The 24,445-nt window shown below is 42.7% G+C and overlaps 1 protein-coding gene across 6 annotated transcripts in view; it reads left to right on the top strand.

Moving 5' to 3' along the window:
- The window catches only part of LOC119483764 (receptor tyrosine-protein kinase erbB-4-like), a 296,368-nt gene that overhangs the window by 205,109 nt on the left and 66,814 nt on the right, over nt 1-24,445 (top strand). For all 6 annotated transcript variants that reach the window (XM_037762210.1, XM_037762209.1, XM_037762206.1 and 3 more), the window contains exons 7-15: nt 151-292; nt 945-1,058; nt 3,871-3,997; nt 5,339-5,412; nt 6,212-6,302; nt 7,542-7,747; nt 10,022-10,154; nt 16,562-16,655; nt 19,611-19,765. In XM_037762210.1, the coding sequence (XP_037618138.1) occupies nt 151-292; nt 945-1,058; nt 3,871-3,997; nt 5,339-5,412; nt 6,212-6,302; nt 7,542-7,747; nt 10,022-10,154; nt 16,562-16,655; nt 19,611-19,765 (1,136 nt within the window). The remainder of the gene's footprint in view (nt 1-150; nt 293-944; nt 1,059-3,870; nt 3,998-5,338; nt 5,413-6,211; nt 6,303-7,541; nt 7,748-10,021; nt 10,155-16,561; nt 16,656-19,610; nt 19,766-24,445) is intronic.

Below are 24,445 nucleotides of genomic sequence, written 5' to 3'. Positions count from 1 at the left end.
TCCGGCGTAAAAATGAAATGCTGCCGTAATACTCTCACTCGCCGTGACTTATGTGAGGAAACCACACACCCCTCTCCCCTCTCCTTTCTCGCTATGTTTCACTCCATGCATGAAGTCATAGCCTCTCAGCTGACTGTGTGCTCTCCGCAGGCGTGCACCAATTTCAACGACAGCGGAGCATGCGTGACCCAGTGCCCTCAGCCGTTTGTGTACAACCCCACGTCCTTCCAGTTGGAGCACAACCCCCGAGCCAAGTACACCTACGGAGCCTTTTGCGTCAAGAAATGCCCACGTAAGTCTGCTTCAACTTCTAACGCCACAGTTTACTGTAACATTACACCGCAAGAACACAGATGCTCATTATGACGCTCATAATTAAGTTTTATAGATGGTGAACCGGTGTCCATTTATCCTCTTATCTATCCTGAAATAAGACTCCAGACAATTATCACAAGTCAAGATAAATGACTCAAACGCAAATAAATTGCACATCTCAATCAACTAGTTGCCATCTGTTTCAGCTTCTGGCATCTGAAGAGCAAATTGCAGCTCTTTTCTTTTCGCAGATACGGAGTCAGAGTGCAGCGGTAATCCAGCGAGCATGCATTAAAAGTCAAGCTCCGTCAACAGATTGCATATTCAAGTCCCACTGATCATCAAATGAGCATACACCAGTCGCACTTTTCCAGCGCCGCTCCCAAGTACTAATTTGATTCATTACTTTTCCTGAGCAATATAGCCCTAGACCATTAGTTTTGATCATTATACAAACGTGATTAAAATACAATCAATTTCTCGCCATTAGACGGGGCCTTCTAGGAAATTGTTCCACGAGTAAATGCTGCACTTTGATTTCTATGATTTGGGTATGTGACATCATTTATCATTACCATATCTCTACTATGAAACAACTGACTCACACACCTTCTCTGTGTCCCCGTCAGATAATTTCGTGGTGGACCACAGCTCCTGTGTCAGAGCGTGTCCCAGCAACAAGATGGAAGTGGAGGAGAACCGCATCAAAATGTGCATCCCCTGCACCGACATCTGTCCTAAAGGTAAACCACGGGATGGTATCAAGAACACTACTCCTTGTTGGTTTAATTTGACATTATTTGCACATTACATGACTGGTCAAAAACTTACTTGGTTACTTGATATCCTGCTAAACATTAGGGAACAAAAAAGATGCAGATTTATTTAATTGTTTTACTTTAAAGAACCTGTTTCTCAGACCTCATAAATGCTTGTCACCATTTGTGTGGCCATTTTTCTGTTGCTAGCTAAGTAGAAGGATGACTTCCACATATATAATCCCGCCTACAGAGCTCTGATTGGTCAACTAGTTTTCCAACCAGAGGAAACTGCTGTCAATGGTCACAATCATAGACTGTTTACGAAGATGGTCGACATGACAGCTCCCCAAAAGTGAAGTCAAAACATCTCAATCGCCCCCTGCTGGCTGGCTGCAGTATAGGTCATAAGTCCCGCCTCCTCTATGGTAGCGGATGGGACATGGGCCAAACTAAAAAATCTAAGGACACGTCAAATACATTTTCTGCCATTTTAGGCAGTTCTTATCACGCTGATGTATGTTCATTTTTCTAATAAGTTTAGTTTAATGATTTATGTGCTTTACTGTAAAAAAAAAAGGGGTGTAACGTTATGATTGACAGCTGCTTTGAGTGAAGTAGTAACGCAGCCAGAGGCTCGTGCATTGTACGAAAGAGGAGATGTAACTTTAACTTTCCATAGCCGTGATTGTCGGTTTCAAACATAGACTGTAAATAAACATTTTTTATATATGTTTCATACAGTCACTTTCCATTTCGCTGGCTAGCTTAGCAACATTTTCCACTGACTTAGTAAGGCAGACACACAGATTATGAAACACGAATCACGAGTCTGTGTAAGAGAACATGCGTCAGTTTGATCATAGTATTTTTTAGAGATATTATGGTTAAATGTTGTGTCTTTCTAGCCAAACCAAGCTAACGTGGTGCTAACGTAGCAGCTAGGTGGCTCACGCTAACAAGCTGGCTGTGCTCGGCTCGTGATCGGATCAGGCGGGTGTATGGGCGAGACCTTGAGACCGCGGCTCCAGCGACCGCTCACTACTGCGCGGACTCTGGCTCCAAATGACGTCACCAGCGTAATATGGCCGCTCCCGCAACCAGGATATTTTGGTTCACTTTCGAACAGTGAGAGGAAGTGTAATCCATCTTTATATACAGTCTATGATCACAATATACTACGATTAGAGGTCAAATGTTTGAACTTATCAAACATTACTGGTGTGATTTTGTTCAAACTTGAGAAAGTGTAGCGTCAATGCTTTTTGTCCATGCATCATATTGTTTGGTCTGGTGGTTGCGCTATAAGTACGTGTCAAAGTTTCACACTTTGAGTGACTCCTAACTGCCATCGTTGGTCCAATTTTGATGAAACTAGGAACGATGATGCATTCCGCCCGCATCACTCACTCAGAAACTGGTGACTGTTGCCTTGTGAGATTGTCACATTTGTCTCAGCGCAGAGACACACTGACAACAGACAGACGCTTGGCCACGCTTCAGTGAATAATGTGGATAATTTCCACATCAATGGGATGAAAATCTGGGTTTTTATATAGATATTTATTCCTCCCGCTTCCCCCCACTTCCTGGCCTACTGCACTGCATTTACTGTATGTACAAAAGCTTATGCAGTTAAGCCTTTTTAATCTAATAGCTTAATGCTAACAGTGATGATACTGGATCAACAGTAGACCACAGGATTTATTTAAAAAAGCTTTAAAGGAACTGTAATTTATTTTTAAGCGAGCCATTTTTGATATTACACAAAAAAACAGCTTCTATCATAAAATACATAAAGTCAATTTTATGCCAGATGTTGTTGATTTCAAATGTATGCAGTCATGTCTTCAAATATTCCGTATGCATGTTATGTATGTATCTATGCATTATTTAAACGGATGAACTGTGGTGAACCTTTCTCATATTACTGCCGTGAATATCCACCGTATTACTCATTACATATTGGAGGATGAATATGACAAATATGGCTTAAATGAAGGTCACATGTTTGAACCCCAACCACAGTTAATTAACATGAAATGGTCCCATAAGGAGAAACTGCTGCTACCTGCTCAGTAATTACAACTCATTTTGCGCGGGTGTCAGCTAAATGGCTGAAAACGTTCTAATGTGAAATTAAACTGCATTGCTTCAGTTCAATACGGCGGATTAGCCGCTTCATCATATTGTTCGCACAAAGGTAACTGATCTGCCCTTTTCTCTTCGAAAGGGAAGACAGTGGTGTTTTCCTCCGGGCTCCACGTACGGAGCCCACCATTGATTGGCTAATCTCTTGATTACATCGTCACGCAGCGGGGAGGGGTTAATGAGGGATAGCCCAAGGAACTGGGGGAAATGATAACAAATTAACATTTCAGATATGGAATTGGCTGGTATAAATCACTATCAAAAACTGGTTACACCACTTAATGCAAGCCTTATTCATCATCCCCTCCGCCTCTGTCAGAAATACTTGGCTCACACCAGAACCGCGAGTGTAATTAATGCAGATGTAATGAATTCATTATAGGGAGGAATTGGCTGTGGATTGGCCCGTGCTTTCATCAAAAGAATTCCAATGCATGGAGAGGGGCCGTGGCCTTGCCTCTGCACCAAAGCAGGGCTATATGTTCATAAAAGAGTGCAAATAATTAACGTGACAAATAGCTAATAGTGGTTCTTCAAGATGAGGTCTTTGCTGCACAAGGGCACTTTGGATATACACTACAGTAGGTAATTCATACCTAAAGCAACTTGAATTATGTATAATTGTGCATTTTTTTTTTTCTCTCAGTGTGTGATGGCATAGGGACGGGCAGCCTGCAGACAGCTCAAACAGTGGATGCCAGCAATATTGATAAATTTGTCAACTGCACCAAAATCAATGGCAACCTCATCTTCCTCATTACAGGCATTAAAGGGTAAGTGACAGCTTGAAACCTCACACACACACACACACACACAAGGCTTTCAGAGGTTTTTACTCTAATTAAATGGAATGCTAACTGTGTGAGATCGAGCAGCATGAAACTAAGAGAGGTAGGTGTGCAAATGGACTGTTCTCCATTCATAACCCATTGTGATTCTTGGGAAAAAGCAGTTCACTCTATTCAGTCAAAAACCACTGTCAGAGTGCCCCGAAGCCCTGGGGATAGAATGATGTGTAACTATGAATGTCACACAGCGCATTTGGGACTGACTTTGGTATAATGAACATTATTTTCTCAATTTTGCCTTCAGCTTCCGAGTGTTCTTTAAAGGGACAGTTCAGCCCAAAATCAACCTGTAGTACTATTTATCAATCTAGATTGTTTTGGTGTGAGTTGTTAGAAATATCGGCCGTAGAGATGTCTGCCCTCTCTTGAATATGTAAGGGATAATACCGTACAAGGTGTCCATTATCAGGAATTAATGGACGACGGGGAGGCCAGTTTTCATGCGTTTTGCAACCAAAATCAACACCTGAGGGTTTGCTAATACCTGGAACAATCATTACCATCCCATACGGTTGTTATGCAATGGAAACGTTGTTCTCTACTCCAGTAAATAGTAAGAACCTTAGCTACGACTTGGCAACAGGAGATATTTCAAGTCCGCTCAGCTCATAGAACCCTTTGGCTCAGCTATGAGCCAGAAAGCTAATGCTATGCTAGCAAGAGTCAAAGTTGATAACATTACGTCATATTGAAAAATAGTAGCTATAACTTGACAGTTTGCTAAAAACATGACTACTGAACTACACCCACCAAATGTATCACCGTGCAAAAGAAAGCGTGCATCTACTCATGGACGAGAGGCTAGTGACAGCGTGAGATAAAAACATTAATGGCGTTGTCATCTGCATAGCCGTAACGTGAGCTAGCTCAGTGGTGCTAGGTATCTAGCTGTATCAAGTATATGCATGCTTCCTTTTGCGCGGTGATACGGTTGGATTATCTTGAGTAAGCAGGTCATTATTTCTGGAAAGAGACATTGCTTTTGAGTTTTTCAAATATATTTTTTCGGCGCTTCTAGTTTGTTTGTTTTATATTCGAGTGAAGGAAGACATCTCAACAGCTGATATCTCCGAAACTCAGCAACTCACATCAAAACAATCTAGATTGATAAATAGCATTACAGGTAAGAGGAAAAATATTTTTGATTTGGGGGTGAACTGTCCCTTTAAGAACTGTTTTATGAATAAGGTCATACCATAGCAATATATGAATATATATTTGTTATAAAGATATTATTCACTTTTCTACTGCTTTTTTTTCCTCCAGGGACATGTATCATGGGATTGGACCTCTGGACCCCGAGCGTCTCAACGCGTTCCGCACTGTGAAGGAGATCACAGGTGAGACTCCCTCACTAGGGTCACCTTGGAAAAAAATTGGAAAACAAAACAGTATTATTATGTGCTGTGTGTGTGAATGATGTCGCCTCTGAGGCAGTAAAAGAAAGCTTTAAGGGAAAAAGTGGAAAAGCTGATTTTTGTCAGTGAACTCTAAAAGGTGCTCTGGTGGATATTATGTTATTGTGTGTGTCTAATAGTTACACATGCTTACAGCAATGCGCTGCTGCTGCTGCTGTGTGTGTGTGTGTGTGTGCATGCTTGAGTGTGTATTTATTCATTAACTATTAGAGGCCTTAAGGGATGAGCAATACCTCGTATACAAAGCCTTTTGTCATATTAAACTGCGACTTGCAGTTGAGCCAAACAGCTAATGGAGTGAAACTGCATTTTCATAATGAAAACCCAAGCAATAAGAAAGAGCAATGGCCTTTCTATCCCCGCCATTTCCTGCTCTATCCCTTTAATGTCATTTCCACACATCCTGATTTGATGTAATCTGTCATTAAAGGCAAGTGCAACCGGACAGATTGTGCAGATTATTAAATCCATTCTTTTAATTAGCGAATATTGTCTTCTCCGAGCACATTTTGTACAAAGAATGGGTTCTTAGTTGAACTTCATAGCGGCGGTGCAAACTCCATGACGAATGACTGAAGGATTCTTTTTATTTCCTCACTCACGGTTGCTTATGTTCCTTCATCAAATACACCCAACACTCCTTTTCCCCTTTCATTTTCTTTTCACCATTTTTGCTGTAAATAACTTGAAATAAGTTTATTAATTATGCTCTTCTCTTTAGGTTTCCTCAACATCCAGTCTTGGCCGGAGAACATGACAGATCTGAGTGTTTTTTCGAGCCTGGCAACCATTGGAGGTAGATCTCTTTACAGGTATGTCTTCATGTTACCGCATCGCACTTCAGACACAGATTTGACATTATCCGACTTTCCCGGTTAATAAATAAAGCATCCTAAGTGGTACAGCAAATTAAAACAGCATTGTGAAAGTGTAGAAAGAAACTATAGAGTGCTGCAGGAATGAGTCCGGAAATGAGTTTTCATTGTAGCACTTCCGGTTCCCTCGTCCGGAAGTCAGTGGATTTTTTGGATGGGATTTTAGTTTGAAATAAGGTCTGTGGTTAACACAAGCTGAAGAGTTTTTAACATTTTGTTGTTTGCATTGATAAAATGCATCTATAAATATCCCACTCGTAAATTTTGAAGCCTTTATGTGTCTTAAAAAAGGCGGTTGCTAACAAGTGGCTAAAAGAGACTACTAAACATCATCATGCGACCGTGGTGTAGTTCGTTTATAGCCTAATGTTATCTTTTTTACCTCTGGCGATTGCATTTGCACTTAAAAAATCATAAAAGTGGTGTTCATTTGTGAAGATTATCTTGGTGAACAAATCGTGTAAGATTCATATTTGTTTGCCGCAGAGCTTATTTTTTGTAATGATCTAAAATCCAATGGAAAAATCAAATTGGCTTTTTGTCAAGGGAACCAGGACGATGCTAACTTCCCGGTTGGCCTACAAAAATATGTCATCTCTGGAGCACTCTATTAGGATTCAAGATTAAACTGTAGGCTGACCGCCTGGGCTGTCACTTAGATTACATTACATGCGTCAGTGTACTTATACGCAGATGACATGCTCATATTATTATAAGCTGTCTTTGCTCAGAAAGACCCGTATGTCTCTCTTTCTTGCTGTTTTCCTGTGTTTGTATGGCTACTGTCGAGGCTAATGAGGCGCCGGCCCGTGTTGTTCTGCACAGAGGCTATTTGAAGCGTTGCTGTCACGCAGCTTTGATTAGCCCCGTTTTGATAACGGCTTCTGTGTTCGCTTTACAAGTGGCTGATCCGAGGGATAGTGCTGGCAGAGTCAAAGGAGATCCCGCCTTGTAAACGCTAGTGATGAACCTGTAGCTCAGCAATGTTTCATGCAGAGCTGGAGCATCTTTCTCCTTTCTTTGTTTCTGCTTTTCTTCTCAATTTTTCCCACTTTACTTCTTTTAAAACTTTGTCATTCCCCTGTCATGCTCTTGTGTTCACCCCCCCGTCCTCTCTATCTTCACCTCTACATCCTTCTTCTTTCTCATAATCTCTTTAATCTCCTTCCCCTGCAGTGGAAGTGGCATTTCTCTGCTGATCCTGAAGCAGCGTTGGATCTCCTCGCTCCAGTTCCAGTCGCTGGACGAAATCAGTGCCGGGAACGTCTACATCTTCAACAACAGCCGCCTGTGCTTCTACAACACCGTCAACTGGACGTCGCTCTTCAGGACGCCGAGTCAGAAAGTCCTCATCCGCAACAACCGGGACCCAAAGGAATGCAGTAAGTAGTCTTCTGCTTACTTACTTACTTAAATCTGCACCCTCTGAGGGTAGTTTACACAATATGGCAGCATCTTTAATAGGGCTGGGACGATGCACCTATCTCTTGATACTATCACAATACTTGGGTGCCGATTCGATAAGTATTGCGATTTCTAAGTATATTACTTGTGTATATATATATATGTATAAATGTATTTCAAAATCGTAAAAAAAAAACACATAACAGGATTTCTTTTTACCATGTTAACAGAAAATGTGTTATTGGGAGCTTAACACCTATTAGTTCTCCTGTTTGCTTATTTTCTTTCCTATTAGCCCTCTAATTAATCCCAAACATAGATTCCCCGCATATCTCTGCAAATCCAGCTCCAGCCCCCCCTGACATCCTTACACACTAACATGCCCGTTTCCAAGACGACCGTGTCACTGGCGTCTCTCGCTCCTTGGCCATGAAAGCCCTTATTCAGCTCCCGGCGAGGAAAGTGCTTAATGCGTCATGCACAGAGGTGGATTAAGCTCACTGCTAGCCACGGGGGAGTGGACACCTGATGGAATGATGAATAGTCTACATGTGGCTTCAGCTGCAGATGGCGGAAACTGACCACATAGAGGGGGAGGTATAATACTCGGGGGAGCTATATTTTTGTAATTAATTGCAAACGGTGGTACCATTTTCTCTCCTTTTGATCGACACGTGTGCCAGTAAAGCTCACTGTAAGAAAGACAGAGATAACTAGAAAACAAAAACACAGACCGCCGTGGTTTTTCTCGTCCCTGCCAGGCTGCGGTTGATATCATTAGCCAGTTAATGAGTGCAGTGTGTGTGTTAGAGATCGATCGATAGTGCCTTACACAGGCCTCTTCATTAGGCTCAACCTCCCCTGTCTACCATTGACTGCTCGGCTGTTGACAAAGGGTTTCAACCCCCCCGCCGGGCGACACTCCCGGGGACGTGTGGGTGTCACTCACAGGATGGAGGACACGCCGGGTCCGATGAACGGCATCGATTGTTGTGGTTCGACTGGAAAAAAAGGGGCTTAGGGTCCTGGTTGGGGGCGAGGTGTGGGGAATACCAATGCTTACTCACACAGCTGGGCAGCCCTCGGCTATAGACCACACATACCCGCACACTAACGTGCACGCACACATGCAGGGAGATGCACGAACACTCACTTATCTCCTAAGTATGAATACAGAAACACACACTAGATTAAATTGTTCATAATGAAGCATCATTAGATACAGAGATACCAGAATAATCTATACACTGTATCGTGTTTCCAGTATGCTTGAATTACATCATGCGTGTGGGTGTGTATCTGCAGGCTCCAGTAGTGTGCATCTGTGCATGTATTTGTATGCCTCCGCGGTCGGAGGCGTTATGTTTTTTGGGTTGTCCGTCCGATACATTCTCGCGATATCTCAGGAACGCCTGGAGGGAATTTCTTCAAATTTGGCAGAAAAGTCCACTAGGATTCAAGGATGACCTGATTCCATTTTGGTGGTCAAAGGTCACTGTGACCTCACGTCCGTCCCATTCTCGTGATATCTCAGGAACGCCTTGAGCTGATTTCTTTAAATGCGGCACAAAAAAATAAAAAATAGTATCGCGATATTCACTATTTCCGATGTTTTCTTTACACCCCTAGTGTAAACACACTCAAGACACATTGAGGACGCATTGAGATCGGATCTTTCAGACCACATTCAGAGGCACATATGGCCACATTCTTTTAGCAGTGTGTACGCGAATGTGTCCTGGGCCACATTAAGGACCGCCTACTCTACTGGCGTCCTGCTGGGATCCGCAGGGTCTCTGGGCTCCTCAGGTGAATAGACCGGCAGACTTCTTCTGTCGGTACTGTATTTTATTAAAATATATCTATTCTATAGGCGACATATCTACAGACTATCAGACTAGTCACAGGAAGTGCATTATTATCGGAGGTGTACGCTGCTGTTTCCTGGCAAAGGCGGCGGAGGTCCATTGGACCGCCGGTACAATAACCTTATATCTTGATGTTAATAAAATGTATCCAAATTCACAAATATGTAGGATGTTACTACTGACATTCCTGTAATATTACGTCACAACGTCTGCTGTATTAGCCGTGTGTTTACTACGTGTTTATTTGCAGATAGAGCGGTGAAGTGACATCGGATCACAAGTGGTTACTGGAGACGCAGACGCATTTTTGGCCATAACTCAAGAATTTTGGACAGGCGGATATTCTAGTTTATATAAATGTATTGACGTCCTCTCTCTCCACAGCTCAGCAGCAGATGGTGTGCGACGGGATGTGTTCGGACGACGGCTGCTGGGGCCCGGGGCCCGACCAGTGTCTCTCCTGCCGATACTTCAGACGGGGTCGCACCTGCGTGGAGTCTTGCAACCTCTTCGACGGGTGAGTAGTCCGATACACAAAAAAGACATTTTGATGCATTCTGAACGATTTGTCCAGTTTGAGCTGATCCGACACAACCCCCTGAACCTCAAAAAATGAGCGTTTTCCTGAATGTCAGATCCTGATGCTTTCAGGAGACTGCATTAATTCTCAGCCACACATGACGAGCAGAGGAAATAAAAATCAATTTAAACAGCTCCGATGCATGAGAATGAAGTCAAAACATTCTCAAGGGCTCCGGAGGAGGAGAGTCTAATTGCAGATTGGCATGAATTTAATGAGATGAACCAATAAGGAATTTCACTCTGTGAACAGTTAAAGGAACATTTGGCTGCATCCATAGTCCAAAACCAATTTGAATATATTGTTGAGGTATTATATTTTATTACAAATTGCCCATTTGGGCTGACAGACAAGAGTGTTTACCGCTCTGAGCCGGGGAAATGACTGACATTTGCGACAAAGGCCCTTTGAGTGTCCTCACAATCCACTGATGTTCTGTTTTCAGTGTGAATAATTGCATTCAGGTCATCACTTGGTGCCGCCAAGAGGCACATCAAAAAGATCACCGCCAACTCACCTGGGGAGAAACATTCCTTTGTAGACGTAGTTTCCAGCCTTTTGTGCTGCTCTTGAATGAACGAGGAGATGTTGTGAATCAGAACACTTGAAAGCATCCATCTAAAATAAGACCGTACCGGCAGCAAGATAAATATGACTTTTCTTGCAAGCAGTGATGTCAAGCTTGTGTTCTCCCCAGGGGGGGGGAGAGAGGAGAGAGTGCACGTGTGTGTGTGTGTGTGTGTGTGTGTGTGTGTGTGTGTGCGTGCGAGAGCGAGCAACCCTCGGTCATGTTGACTTGTTGCCGGTCCTTTTTCCCGGCACCGTTTGTGGGAGGGAGGCTTTGAAGTTGCCGGGAAAAACAGCTCACAGCGAAGGCTTTGAAGAAGACTGGTGAGGATGAGACGCGTGGTAGGGAGCTGCTGAAGCACACTTGTTTCCCATACTGTAAATACAGTCAGTCACTGTGATGCATTGTAAGTAGCGTTCGACAGGCCCACTCCTCGCTTTGGCGCCGCCGGCCTGAACGGTGGAATTGAAATGTCCATAACCTAAAGGTTCGCCTGCTGTAAGACGTCACCGTGTATCTTTGAGATGGAAACCTTGGATAACCTGTGTATTTTCCCCCCCTGGTATCTTACTACTATACGCTCTTTGTCTCAATACAAAACTTGATTTGTACAGCAAAAATGTGTAGCCTGGAGTTAGTGACACATACTGTAGTCGGTGTGCTTGTACCCTTTATTTAAATCTCACAGTATATTGAGAAAATAGACCCTATTTACAATGTGACTGCAACAGGACATAAAAAAGAAGAAAGTGAGTCAGAAGAAGCTTTAAATAAGATCCTTAAAATGTCCCCAGAGATTAAAGTTTCAGCCTTTAGAAGAGTATTAAATGAATTCCAAGAATAAGCATGAAATGTAGTGGTGTTTTGTCCAATTTGGGGTTACATAACTAGCCCTTTTAACATAGAACACAACTGATATGTTGCCCCCTTTTATCACCGAGATACTACGGCTGTCAATCAATTAGAATATTTAATTGCAATTATTCGCATGATTGTCCGTAGTTAATCGCAAATGAATTGCACATTTTTTAACAAGTAATACCTTAAATGGAAGATTTGCAAGTATTTATTACTCTTATGAACATGGGAGTGGGCAAATATGCTTGCTTTATGCAAATATATGTATATATTGATTATTGGAAAATCAATTAACAACACAAAACAATGACAAATAGTATCCAGAAACCCTCACAGGTACTGCATTTAGCGTTAAAAATATGCTCAAATCATAACATGGCTGGCGTGTCAGTGTGCTGACTTGACTATGACTTGCCCCAAACTGCATGTGATTATCATAAAGTGGGCATGTCTGTAAAGGGGAGACTTGTGGGTACCCAGAGAACCCATTTTCATTCACATATCTGGAGGTCAGAGGTCAAGAGACTCCTTTAAAAATGGCCATGACTGCTTCCTCACCAAAATTTGGCGTAAGTTTGGAGCATTATTTAGCCTCCTTTGCGACAAGCTAGTATGACATGGTTGATACCAATGGATTCCTTATTTTTTTCTAGTTTCATATGAGCCCTAAAAATCGCAAGTTGCATTAATGTGTTAAAGAAATTAGTGGCGTTAAAACGAATATGCGTTAACGCATTATCATCACGTTAACTTTTACAACCCTAACTAATACTAATACAATAAAGAATGGTACCAGTGTTCATTATTATCAGAAAGAGAGGACAACAGGATACAATATCTGATTTTATAACTGTCACTAGTGATAAAGTGGCGGTATACTTTATCTCAGGATGTACAGTATGAGGCATGGCTGCTGCACATCTAAATATAACATCCTCCGTATCTAGTACACACAGAGAAAGAGACTGTTTCAGCACTTTCTTTTTTTAAAAGACAGTAAAAAACAGAGCATGCTTCAACACAGACAGTCGGGTATGAACGTGAAAGTAATTCTGTCCTCCATGATATTTTTAGTTTGGAACTGATTGAATAACACTGCCCTGTAACGTGTAGAAATCAAGTCTGGTCAATGTCCACTTTCCAGTGCGATACATATTTGTTCCTATCAGCATTTGTCAAGTTTTAGAATAACTGAACGTGGTGCACTTATTTTCTATGGGACGCAAGTTAATTGCAAAACAAATTAGTTTTGTCGTCACCAGGTGCTGACAAATGTCTGCACAGGATGTTATCACTATTGTTGTCAGCATGATTTCTTTATTATATGAGCCCAAGTTTATACTACAGGTACAAACAAAAATGTAATTTAGATTGTTGGAGAGGATGGCAAGTTACTTATTTACACAACTAGTGCAGTGCCCGTTCGTGACCTTGCCATTTGGAGCAGGTCGATTCCCGGTATTGCTGCTTGCAGCGTTGTTATTGGGCGTGGCCATTCGGAGCATGTGTCTGTTTGAAGTGAGCCGATTGCTTGGCCCGAAGGGAGAGCTGCTTGCGGTGTTGTCGAAAACCAAACATCGCTCATTGACGTTGGGGAATTGATGAAGAGTCAAGTTAGTATGTCCAGCATCAATGCTTGCCTCGCCTCGTCTGCAGAACCCTGACGCCCTGCCCTTGCAGAACAGAACTCCGTTCACTTTTTATTCAAAGTTTGCCAAGTGTGAAGTGGATCGAATGACTGGTTCTCGAGATATGCGAAAGACACACGGACAGACAGAGGTTCCTTGCTTTATAGTTCGATGCTAACGAGCAAGCTGCTTTCTATGCTTGTGAGTGTTGTTTTCCGTGACAGTACGGTATCATCTGCATAGAGTGTAATGTTTCAGCGGTATCTTACAGTCTTATGAATGATTGGTTCCAATATCTTGCGTTGAGTTACTGTATATGAGATTCTACTGTATGTAGCATATTGACTTGATATCTGCCTCTCTGAATCTATCGTATTGGACTGTATATCTCTACACAATTTAGTGTTAGCTCATTAAATATGTTTCCAAGTTGGCGATTTTAAAGATTCCTCAGCTCGCCCTCGTTATATGTCTCCATTCTTAATGAGGAAAGGCACTAATTCCCTTCAGTTTATACATCTGTTGAATAAAACAAAGGAGGAGCAAAGGAGTGCGAGAGGGGAAAAGAAAATGGCTGAGACGGTGTCCACTGGGGGAAGGGGGGGAGGAGGAGGAAGGAGGAAGCGGATTAGGGAGGCGTAGAAAGTGTTTAATTAAAAAAGTTGCTCTGGTGGGTTGGCCATGCTCTGGTTTGCTGGAGGTTTGGAGGTCTGAATAGTAGCCACAGTCCTGCTTAAATTCCTGCTAAAACAGGGCTAATCCCTCATCAGGCCATCCCCCGATGGGGCCTTGGTGCACACTTCCAGCCGTGAAGGGGGCCAATCAGGAGGAACGGCTTTGACGGAATGGAAATGACCCTGGAGAGCGCCGCTGCCGAGGTCTTTGTCTCTCCTCCATGTATTTTTTTCCCTTCCTCAACCAACAAAAGAGATATCTCTCCACTGCCGGGGCCCTTTTCTAAAGGATTCCCCTGGACAGAGCTTCCAGGAGAGGAATCTAATTTATTTTGGAACAAGGGGGAAAGAAAGACGAGGGAGAAATGTAAAGAGAGCGATGGGAGTTTCCTTTGAGTCCAACGAAAATATTATTAATAAAAAGACACTGTGATACTGTATGTTTGGATGCTTAAGACGAACTGCTGCGAACACGACGAACCATTCGGACCATTAAAAAAATGCCCCGACATTAAGGCCTCTGCGAATATAGTATTTTATCGTCGCTTTTATGGCCCTGTAATGTGATACGGTGCAACTCGGGAGTGTCTCTTTTCTTGTTTGAGGCTTTAAGAAAATCTAAAAGGTTTTCATCTAATATTCACCACATGCATATAACACACAAACCCGCAGGAGATCGGGATTTTTCAGTGCAAGATCACATAAAAACAGCTCACTGTTGAATCTTTATTCCACCCTAGTAGCACCGCATGCAAATACAAACAAAACTGCACACAGAGAGTCCCTCTCATTATCTCAGCACTGTGAGAACGGGGGCTTGTTTTTTTAAACTGGGCGAATCCTCCTCTGAGGACGTCTGTCCTCTGCATCGGCTGATCGATGCCTCTGATGTGAAAAGTGTTTTTGATCGGCGGCGGGTTGTTATTGACAGCGGCCATCCTCCGCTCGCCTGAGACGCCACACTTCAAAAGCTAATGCGCTGATTCGGACACAAACAAAGGGAGAAATATATAGATCGGGTGCATCCACACACATGTGAGGAGTTTGGCCTGAGGCGCTGTGCAGCTCATGGCGGTGTAATTGCAGTGTATAAACCCAATATTGAGCTCTATTGTTTGCCTCGGTTCCTCCAGAAGTCTAAGTGGGAAAACAAAACCATCATGAACTACATGCACTGTTCTAACTGGCTAAATGAAGAGGCTGGTAAAGCTTCTACCAGTGGCACAAACTGCAGTGATGAAAAGCAAATTTCTCTGACTTATTTTCTTCTTTCTTGCCTGCCTTAGGCTTTTTTCTCTGTACTATGGATACACCGATCCGACTTTTTAAATCCCGATACCGGTACAGATACCTGGGCTTTGGGTATCAGCCGATACCGAGTACCGATCAAATACCAGTGTTTAATTAATCAGCTGTATGCCTCACTGTGTGGAAGTGACTGGGATCATTCTTTTATGTGTAACAACAATAACATCAGGCTTGACTTAAACATCACTTTCCTAACTTTGTAAAACAGAATGTAACAAATACATATTTTTTTTTATTTTATTTATACAAATTGAATTTTTCATTTATTATTCAAATAATATATCGTACACCAGTAACTTGTTAAACATTTCAAAATTAATGGAATTTATATTTATTCTTAAAAATAATAAATCATTCACCAGCAACTTGGTAAAAATTATTCAAAATTAACAGATTTTTTTAATTTAATATTAAAATGATAAATCGTACACCAGCAACTATGTAAAAATTATTCAACATTAACAGAATTTTCATTTATCATTAAAATAATAAATCATACACCAGTAACTTGGTAAAAAAATCTTAAAAAATAACGGAATTTGTATTTATTATTAAAATAATAAAACGTACACCAGCAACTTGGTAAAAAGTCTTCAAATTAATAGGAATTACAAGTCAAGTGTAAACTTTTTTAATGCAGCAAAAAGTTGGTCAAAATTTAAACAGGAGTTCTAATTCCAGTATATAATGTATATAAACATAGAATAGAATTGAATAGATCAGATGTCACCGAAACCCGATCCAGCTATTGGAGTCAGTATCGGCCCGATATCCGGTTCGGTATCGGTATCGGTGCATCCCTACTTTGTACCTCCCACTTCACCCGAAGCCAACTTCTATCCATGCCCTCTCCCTGGCCCCTCCTTCCCTTCTCTCACTCCCTCCCACCAGCTCTCCTTTCACTTCCCTCCACGCATCCCCTCGTGTTTGCCCATGATTTAAAAAGCTGTTCATTATTCATGGGCCTTCTCTGTTAGCATATTGACCATACTAAGCCTTTAACTTGATCAAATAGTCTTAGGCAGCGAGCTGCCCTGCGTGCCCCGCTGCCAGAGGGCACTCCAGCAGTCAGTGCAATTAGGAATCGAGGAGATGGGCACGAGTAAATGAAGCTTTAACCTTGCTCTCTTGATGCTGTATCACATGTTGGTTTAAAATCAAAAGGCTGCTATGTACAGCTTGTGCTCATACGCACACAGCATACTTCAAAACCTTCTCTCAGCAGGCTCTTAATCAATATTTCAATGTGGGTATGCTCTCAAATCTATAATACATGCACCTCTATCTCTATTTCCCTATTACTACCAGGGAAATGCGCGAGTTTGCCAACGGATCTGTGTGCCTGGAGTGTGATAGCCAGTGTGAGAAGATGGATGGGAACACCATGACATGTCTTGGCCAGGTAAGAATCCTCTTCAGACACCCTCAAACTTCCTTTTCACTTAATGACACTAGACTTTTCACTTTTCGATTAAAACCACCTCCTCTCATTTTTCCTGCTCAAGATAGTCCCATATCTTTGTGCGTGCTGAAGTGGATTTCCAACTTATTTTTGTGGGAGTCTATCTGTTTTTTTGCGCGCAGGATTTCAGAAGATATAAGTGCTGTGTTTGCAAAGGTGAATGGTAGGTTAATGGGAGGAATGATAAACTACCTTGGCTACTTTAGGAGGCATGCTTTTGGCAAGCACACACACACACACACACACACACACACACACACACACACAGTCAAAACAGCAAAATGAGATTAGTTTCTGACCTTCCCGTAAAGTCACTTTTAGAGTCTCGGATGTGATCACACCACGAAATGTTAGAAATTCCCTTAAAATGTCAGCAGAGATGCACACAAAAAAAACATCTAAAAAAAATGAGGCATCAATACCAGTACCCTTAAAGTGATACTGATACCAGTAGAGTACTTCATTGGAGACCCATCATGTGAATGGAAGCTGTGTGAGAGTCCCACTGGCTAGCTCACGGAGCTGTTTGTTCAAATCACTCAACGCTTGCTCCAAAAAAAGAAAGCTATTGTAATTAGGGCTGTTGGCTACCGGATGTCCTTTTTTGAACATTTGAAGCTTCTATTGAAGTTATCGGATGAAGCTTTGAATGTCTGTCGTCATATTTTATGACGTCATCACCCTTAAAAAAAACATACAAAATTCTCAATTTGAATAAAAGTGATACATCGGATTACATTTTTTTAATTAAATCAACTTTCTTTCATTAAATATAACTCGTCACTTTCATTTGATTGCTTCTAGACCGCCGCGTTAATACAGGTGCGTCCTTTGTGTGCGTGGCAAAGGGTCATGAAAAGGCTAAACGCCAACAAATATCGATTGAAGCGGAATAGTTTGTTAGTAGGGCTGTCAAAGTTAACGCGATAATGACGCGTTAATGTAATCAATCTTTCAGAGGTTGTAGCGGGCTCGGTTTTGAAGCTAGAGTGAAGTTACTGGCATCATATGAAACTAGAAAACCTAAAGAAAAGAAGGAGGAGCCTAAATAACGCTCCAAACTTGCGCTCAATTTTGGCGAGAATTAACTGTCATGGCCATTGTCAAAGGGGTCCCTTGACCTCTGACCTCCAGATATGTGAATGAAAATGGGTTCTATGGGTACCCACGAGTCTCCCCTTTACAGACATGCCCACTTTATGATAATCACATGCAGTTTGGGGGCAAGTCATAGTCAAGTCAGAACACTGACACACTGACAGCTGTTGTTGCCTGTTGACTTGAGTTTGTTATGATTTGAGCATATTTTTTATGCTAAATGCAGTACCTGTGAGGGTTTCTGGACAATATTCATCATTGTTTTGTGTTGTTTATTGATTTCCTATAATAAATATATACATACGTTTGTATAAAGCAGAATATTTGCACACTCCCATGTTGATAAGAGTATTAAATACTTGACAAATCTCCCTTTAAGGTGCATTTTGAATAGATAAAAAATGTGATTCATTTGCGATTAACTATGTACAATCATGCGATTAATCGCGATTGATATATTTGACTACGTACATGCTGAAAATCAAACATTTTTACCGTATCAAGTTTGATATTTTCCAGAGTAAAAGTCCCTAGAAGTGTATGATTCAACTTTTTCCCATGATCTAGTGTTAAAAAAGTTAACAAAAGTCGCAATACATATCGAATCGGGCACCCAAGTATCGTGATAGTATTGAATCAGGACAAAGGTGAATCGTCCCAGCCCTACCTTTTTTTTTTTTACAAATGTATGTCTTCAATTGAATACCACAGACCGGCGAACGAGCACATCTTACCCTTTATCCTTTAGGGGTCGTGAGCCAAAAAAGGTTTTGAAGCGTCTGCTCCACCGCCATACATAATTTAACACAACATTACAGAAAGTTGTATTGAAAAACGCGCCGCATGACTTATTCTGCGGAATTTAGTAGTTTAGTGTGTGAGTAACCTTTTATGACTGTCCCGTGGAGAGAGACGAGGAGGGAGAGAGAGAATAAGAGATGAAGAGGGAGGGAGACTCCTCAAGGATGCACAGAGAGGCGGCTTGACTTTGAGATGCTGGTCACAGCTGAGTAGTAAATAACACCGGAGTCAATCATCCGCGGGCGCCACCGCGCACACAAACACACATAGCGCACGCAAGCATGCACACACACACACACACGCGGACATGCAAAGTGAGAATAATGTTTATTGATGGCGTGTGTCTCAATGTGTCAAACTGTGAGAGGCTGTCCATCAGGTCGCCGCGGTCGTCATTAGCAACGGAGCGCGGCGCCAAAACTCCCAGAATACAACATTTTTTTGCACAATTGTAAGTTCACAACATAAACACACGGTCGCACACACACACACACACACACACACACACACGGAGAGCGCTACCCATCTTACTTATTCATGATCCCCGGCGCAGCTGAGCCCGTGCTCAGTCACCACTTGTCATCTCCATCACATCGGATGTGCCGCGCTTTGACATGACCTGATTCCTTATGCGTTTTGCCAATTTGAGCAGGGGGGGGCGCCGCGGAATACACTCTCGGCAATTTTCGCCCGACACATTATAAATCGCTGAATGGGATTCACGCGGGTCCCGGCCCGGCTCGGTTGCAGGAAGTGAGCAAATTGACGTGATTCGCCAGGTTTGAATTTGATTCTATTCTCTCCTCTCATACATTTTTCTTGCTTTATCCCATTCCATCCCCCCCTAACTGTATTACTTCACCTCTTTGCCCATTATTTTGTCCTACATTTCTCTCTCTCTGTTGATTTCTTTCCATCTCACTAATCCCTTTACTCTTTTTCTTTATTCCTCCCTTGTCCATCACCTCCCTCCCTCCTCCTCCCTCCTCCTCTCAGGGCCCGGACCAATGTGTAAAATGCCTCCACTTCAAAGATGGACCCAACTGTGTGGAGAAATGCCCCGACGGGTTGCAGGGGGCCAACAGTTTCATCTTCAAGTACGCCAAGGCCAACAACGAGTGTCATCCCTGCCATGCCAACTGCACCCAGGGGTAAGTGAGGGAGAGGATGCGTAAAGATGCGTGTAAAGATTTCAATCGTTTGCTCGGACTTTTCCTGAGCGTCTCTCTTTGGCTCGGGTGCTTTTATGCTGTTAACCCTCTGGGACCCACAATAGTCTTTTTTAGGGGGGTACAGGTGGTCTTTAGGGGGAGATAGCAGGTCAACGGTAGATGTCACGTAGAAGCGGTGTACATCATGTGAAAGCTGGGAACCTGAAGATTAATTTGAGATGCTGCTCAGCACTGTTGCGTCAAGGCCCTAGGTCTCTAGTTTGTTATTGTAAAGTTTCATGAGCTTCTTTCCCGACATGACAGTATGACATGGTACCAATAGATTCCTTAGGTTTTTTTAGTTTCATATGACACCTGTGGCTTCACTCTAGCCCTAAAACTGATCGCGGGCGGTCTCGGGGTGTTAAAAGCGTCGTGACGACACACTGCTTTGGACGTCGGCCGCCTCCCTCCCAAGGAGAGAGAGAGGAAGAAGAGAGAGAAGATGACTTAATCTCGACCTGTAGCTGGCTTCTGGTGGCGCTACGTTCAGGGGCAGAATGCATTGACCTTGTAAGGCCATGTGGCGTATTGTGTATATGAACTATAAATGAAGGGATGTGTGCAGAGAGACAGTAGCTTGAGGGGAGAAACGAAACCATGGGGGGGGGGGCTGGTACAGCGTGGAAATGTAAGATAAGGAAGACACAAAAGTGAAGGAGTACAGCAGGTGGATGAGGCGCCCGAGGTTCTATAGGTGTTATGCCGGCTGCAACAAAAGAGCATCCCCGACACAAACTAAAACATCTGCTGGAGGAAAAAGTTCACTCCGTAAAATTAGTGGTAAGACAAATTCTGCAGCATAACACCCCGTATATGCACTGGAGATCCAGAAGGTCCACATGTACCTCATTATAGAGTGTTATTGTAGCTACAGGACAGGAGTTCTCTCTGTGTGGCGCGGCAAACAAAATAAAGAAATTGACTTATTCTGCTTACATCCCAGCAATAAAAAAAGAAAGGTTGCTGTACTCGCTGTCAGAAAACAGTGAGGTTTTATACCTTGTTTGGAACTTTACACCAACAGGAACAGTTGTTACAGTACCGTGGAATTTCAGCGGTATTGGTATCGACTACTAAATTTCCGTTACATCCGTATTGCACAGAGTCAGGCCGGCTGTTCGTACGCTGTGGATGTATGCGCCGACGAGGCTTGGTTCATGTCTTCATCCTCTCCAGCCTGTTTCTTTTAAAGTCAGCGTGGCAGCAACTTTGAACCGGAGCTTTTGGACTTTTACTTTCTCACTAAAACCTGGAGGAGCAGAGCATCAAGGAAACAGCAGGGCGGACGGACGCAAACTAAGTTAGAGCGCCGAAACCTAGCAACAGGGCCGGAGATATGATCCGAGGTGGAGAGGGGACTTATCGTACTGTCTGCGGCGCAGCGGGGGGTCATTTTATTTTACTGCAGCTCGCCTCTAAGTGTTGATAATGTCAGCGCAGAGTGAAGACGCTCTGTGAAGAAGAGGGAAAGACAATGGGTGTGAAAAGAGGGTAGAAAGCAGAGGAGAGGAGAGAATTCATAAGTCTTCCCATGACAGCTTTCGCTCACACACCGCTCGTTCATGACACTGTGAACACTAATCTGTCGTTGGCATGACAACACCTCCATCATGCTTTGTCATCTTACTCTGCCCTCCAGTGCTCCGGATTCACACCAAGAAAGGGTATTTGAGGCGAAGTGAGACATTACAGAGGTCAAAGGTCAGCGTCAGGGAACAGAGCAACACCCTTGAAGAGTTAGCATCTTGCTAAAAGACACTTCGATGCAAACGATTAGACCAGAAGCCTCATTACGCCGCCTCAAAGGTTTTCAAACCCCAGAGAGGAAGGGGGAGTTGAAGGGGAGAGATGTGAGGATGAGATGCCGCATGAGGTAAACGGGACTGGTGCACAAAAAAACGACAGGAAGTTGGTTATTGTAGTTTGGCCAGCTGACACAGTCAGCAGTCGGAGCTGCAGCAGTGGCGGGGAGGCCATTAAACCTGAATGCTGCAATTTGCGTCGCACTAAGACTTTGAGTGACTCATTCAAATCTGAATACACAGACGTGAAACATCAACATCTTTAGATTCAGTGTGATTTGCACTTTCCATCTCTGATTCCATCACAAATAAACGTCCGTAAATCCGCTTAGAAATCAGAAAAAAGGAGCTACTCCAGAACTTGCCTTAGAATCATCAAGTTTTCTTCAGTATCAAAGTAATCCAGTGTTAGTTGCTTGTACATGCATGGGTACATTGCCGACAGGAGCTGCTAATAGCTAATTCGGCATACTTTTAATTAGGGATTAGGGGGAAAAATCGATACAGCATATTTTGCATGGCAATATTGTATCGATACACAGACATCGAGTAGCGGGCTCAGTCTTACAGCTAGAGTGAAGATACTGGTATCATATAAACTAAAACGTATTTATCTAATGAAATATTCTGCTTAAGTCTATATTTGTTGGTGTTTAGCCTTTTAAAATAACATTTTCACTGCGGTCAAAACAGTTTTCTCTCCCGCACCCACATTTTATTAAGGGTAGTCTAACAGCAATCTAACAGCACCGTAAATTACATATATATAAATAATATGGCTGTCGAAGTTGACGCGATAATAACGCGGTAATGCAAAATCGTGCCACGATTGCCACTAATTTCAGTCAGAGGTCAAAGGAACCTTTTGAGAATGGCTATGACAGATTTTTTCTCGCAAAAATATAACGCAAGTTTGGAGCGTTATTTAACCTCCTTCGCGACAAGCTAGTACGACACGGTTGGTACCAATGGATTCCTTAGGTTTTGTAGTTTCGCAAGTTGCGTTAATAGGTTAAAGAAATGAATGGCGTTAAAAATAAATTTGCGATAATGCATTATTGTCACGTCAACTTTGACAGCCCTAATTAATATTTTCTTTTACTAACATTACATAATTACGCAGCTCACAGCCATATTTAGCATTACCAAAATTAGATAGCTAGGGCGTTAGAAAACGTTAGTGTGTCGTCTCGAACAAAGTTAATTTCCTCCTGATTTGTCTGATATTTTCATTTTAGTGTCAGAATGTTAGGAAGATATGTGGCTTGTGGGTCCAAAATGGGTCCAATGTTTACTTTGGGGCGAAAGAATCGGTTATAATCTGTGTTCACGTTCACTTCTCCTATTGGAGTTATTAATTAGACCTGCCGTTAGTCTCCTAAATGGGCGGGGCAGTGGCGAAACCCACGTGACACAGATACAGGAAACTAGATTTCAGTGCACCGTCTCCTTTGCGACTATTATCAAAAAGCATAAGAGAAGAATATGCACTATACCTGCCCCATGATGGTTATTGTCACAACTCCTTTGTTCTCCAGGAGGGAAACTATGTGGCTCATGCACACACACTCAAACACGCATCCACGCACACACACAACGTTGCATACAGACACTGATTAATCGCTAATTAGCTATTTGGTGCGCCATTTAATTGACAACGAAGCGACTTTGGAGGAGCCACAGTTGTCACCAATTTAATTCCAAAGTTGGCCTGCTCTCCTAATTTGCTGTGTAATTTGTAGTGTCTTGTGTGCTCGTGCAGCTCACACACACACACACACACACACACACACACACACACACACGCGCACACACAGAGAGGAGCATTCAAAACCCGTTCTCCTGTGTCTATCCTGCTGTTCAAAGTCCTCCACTCAAGGAGCTAGAATTAATGAGCAGCCAGCTCTAATCACTTCCTGCTTACCTATTGCAAAAAACACCACTTGTCACTGATCGGCGTGTTATCAGCACTGCGTTCCAGCGGCTTTGATTGTCGAGATAGTGAAAGAAAAAGAAGTGTTTGGAAAGGAGGTAAAGATATTAAAGACCCTGAAATCAGAGCCAAATTGACATTAAAGCTGCAAGCAGAAATGAACGGGCCATCGCATCTCCCCGGTACTGGCAAAACGCCGATGGACGCGGCCAGGCACAGTGAAACTGGAACTCTGCTGGGTACAATGACACCTACCACAACAGCAGATTTGACAAATGATGCTGGAGTTACAACAACTTCCTGTTTCATGGCGAATGGCACAAAATGGACGCCACGCCACGCCACGCCGCGGCAAGGTCGTTCAATGAAAACTGAGGATTTTAATAGCTTTTCATTGTTAACGTCTTTAGATGGTCCTGACCAAATTTCAAGTCGATCTGATTAAATCTGTAGGACGAGTTTGTTAAAGTCTGTAAAACGCGAAAAATGGGCGAAAAATGGCACATTGAGTTCTAAATGGCTGACTTCCTGTTGGGTTTGGGGCATACCTCCAAGGGGCTTTTTTGTGCGTCTCCACATGTTTCATCTGCCTACCAAGTTTCATACACGTAGTTGAAACCTGAACGAGGGGCTCAATTTTTCCAACATTTTAGTGGGCGCTAGCGAGCCATTTTGCAACACCCGAGACCCTTAAAATAACAAAGTTTACAACCTAATATAACGTCTTCTTTCAGGAAAAAAATAGCTGAAAGTCACTGTGATGCTCCACGTGGATAGTGAAAGGGAGATGTGACTGTGTAATGTTAATTTCCCCAAAGGTTTATCACAGCATTTTGTTTGGAAAATGCTCCCAGATGCTGCAGAAATGTTTTTCCCAGTCCT

The sequence above is a fragment of the Sebastes umbrosus genome, chromosome 24, assembly GCF_015220745.1.
Source record: "Sebastes umbrosus isolate fSebUmb1 chromosome 24, fSebUmb1.pri, whole genome shotgun sequence".
Taxonomy (NCBI): domain Eukaryota; kingdom Metazoa; phylum Chordata; class Actinopteri; order Perciformes; family Sebastidae; genus Sebastes; species Sebastes umbrosus.
This window is presented reverse-complemented; position numbering and strand designations above follow the sequence as displayed.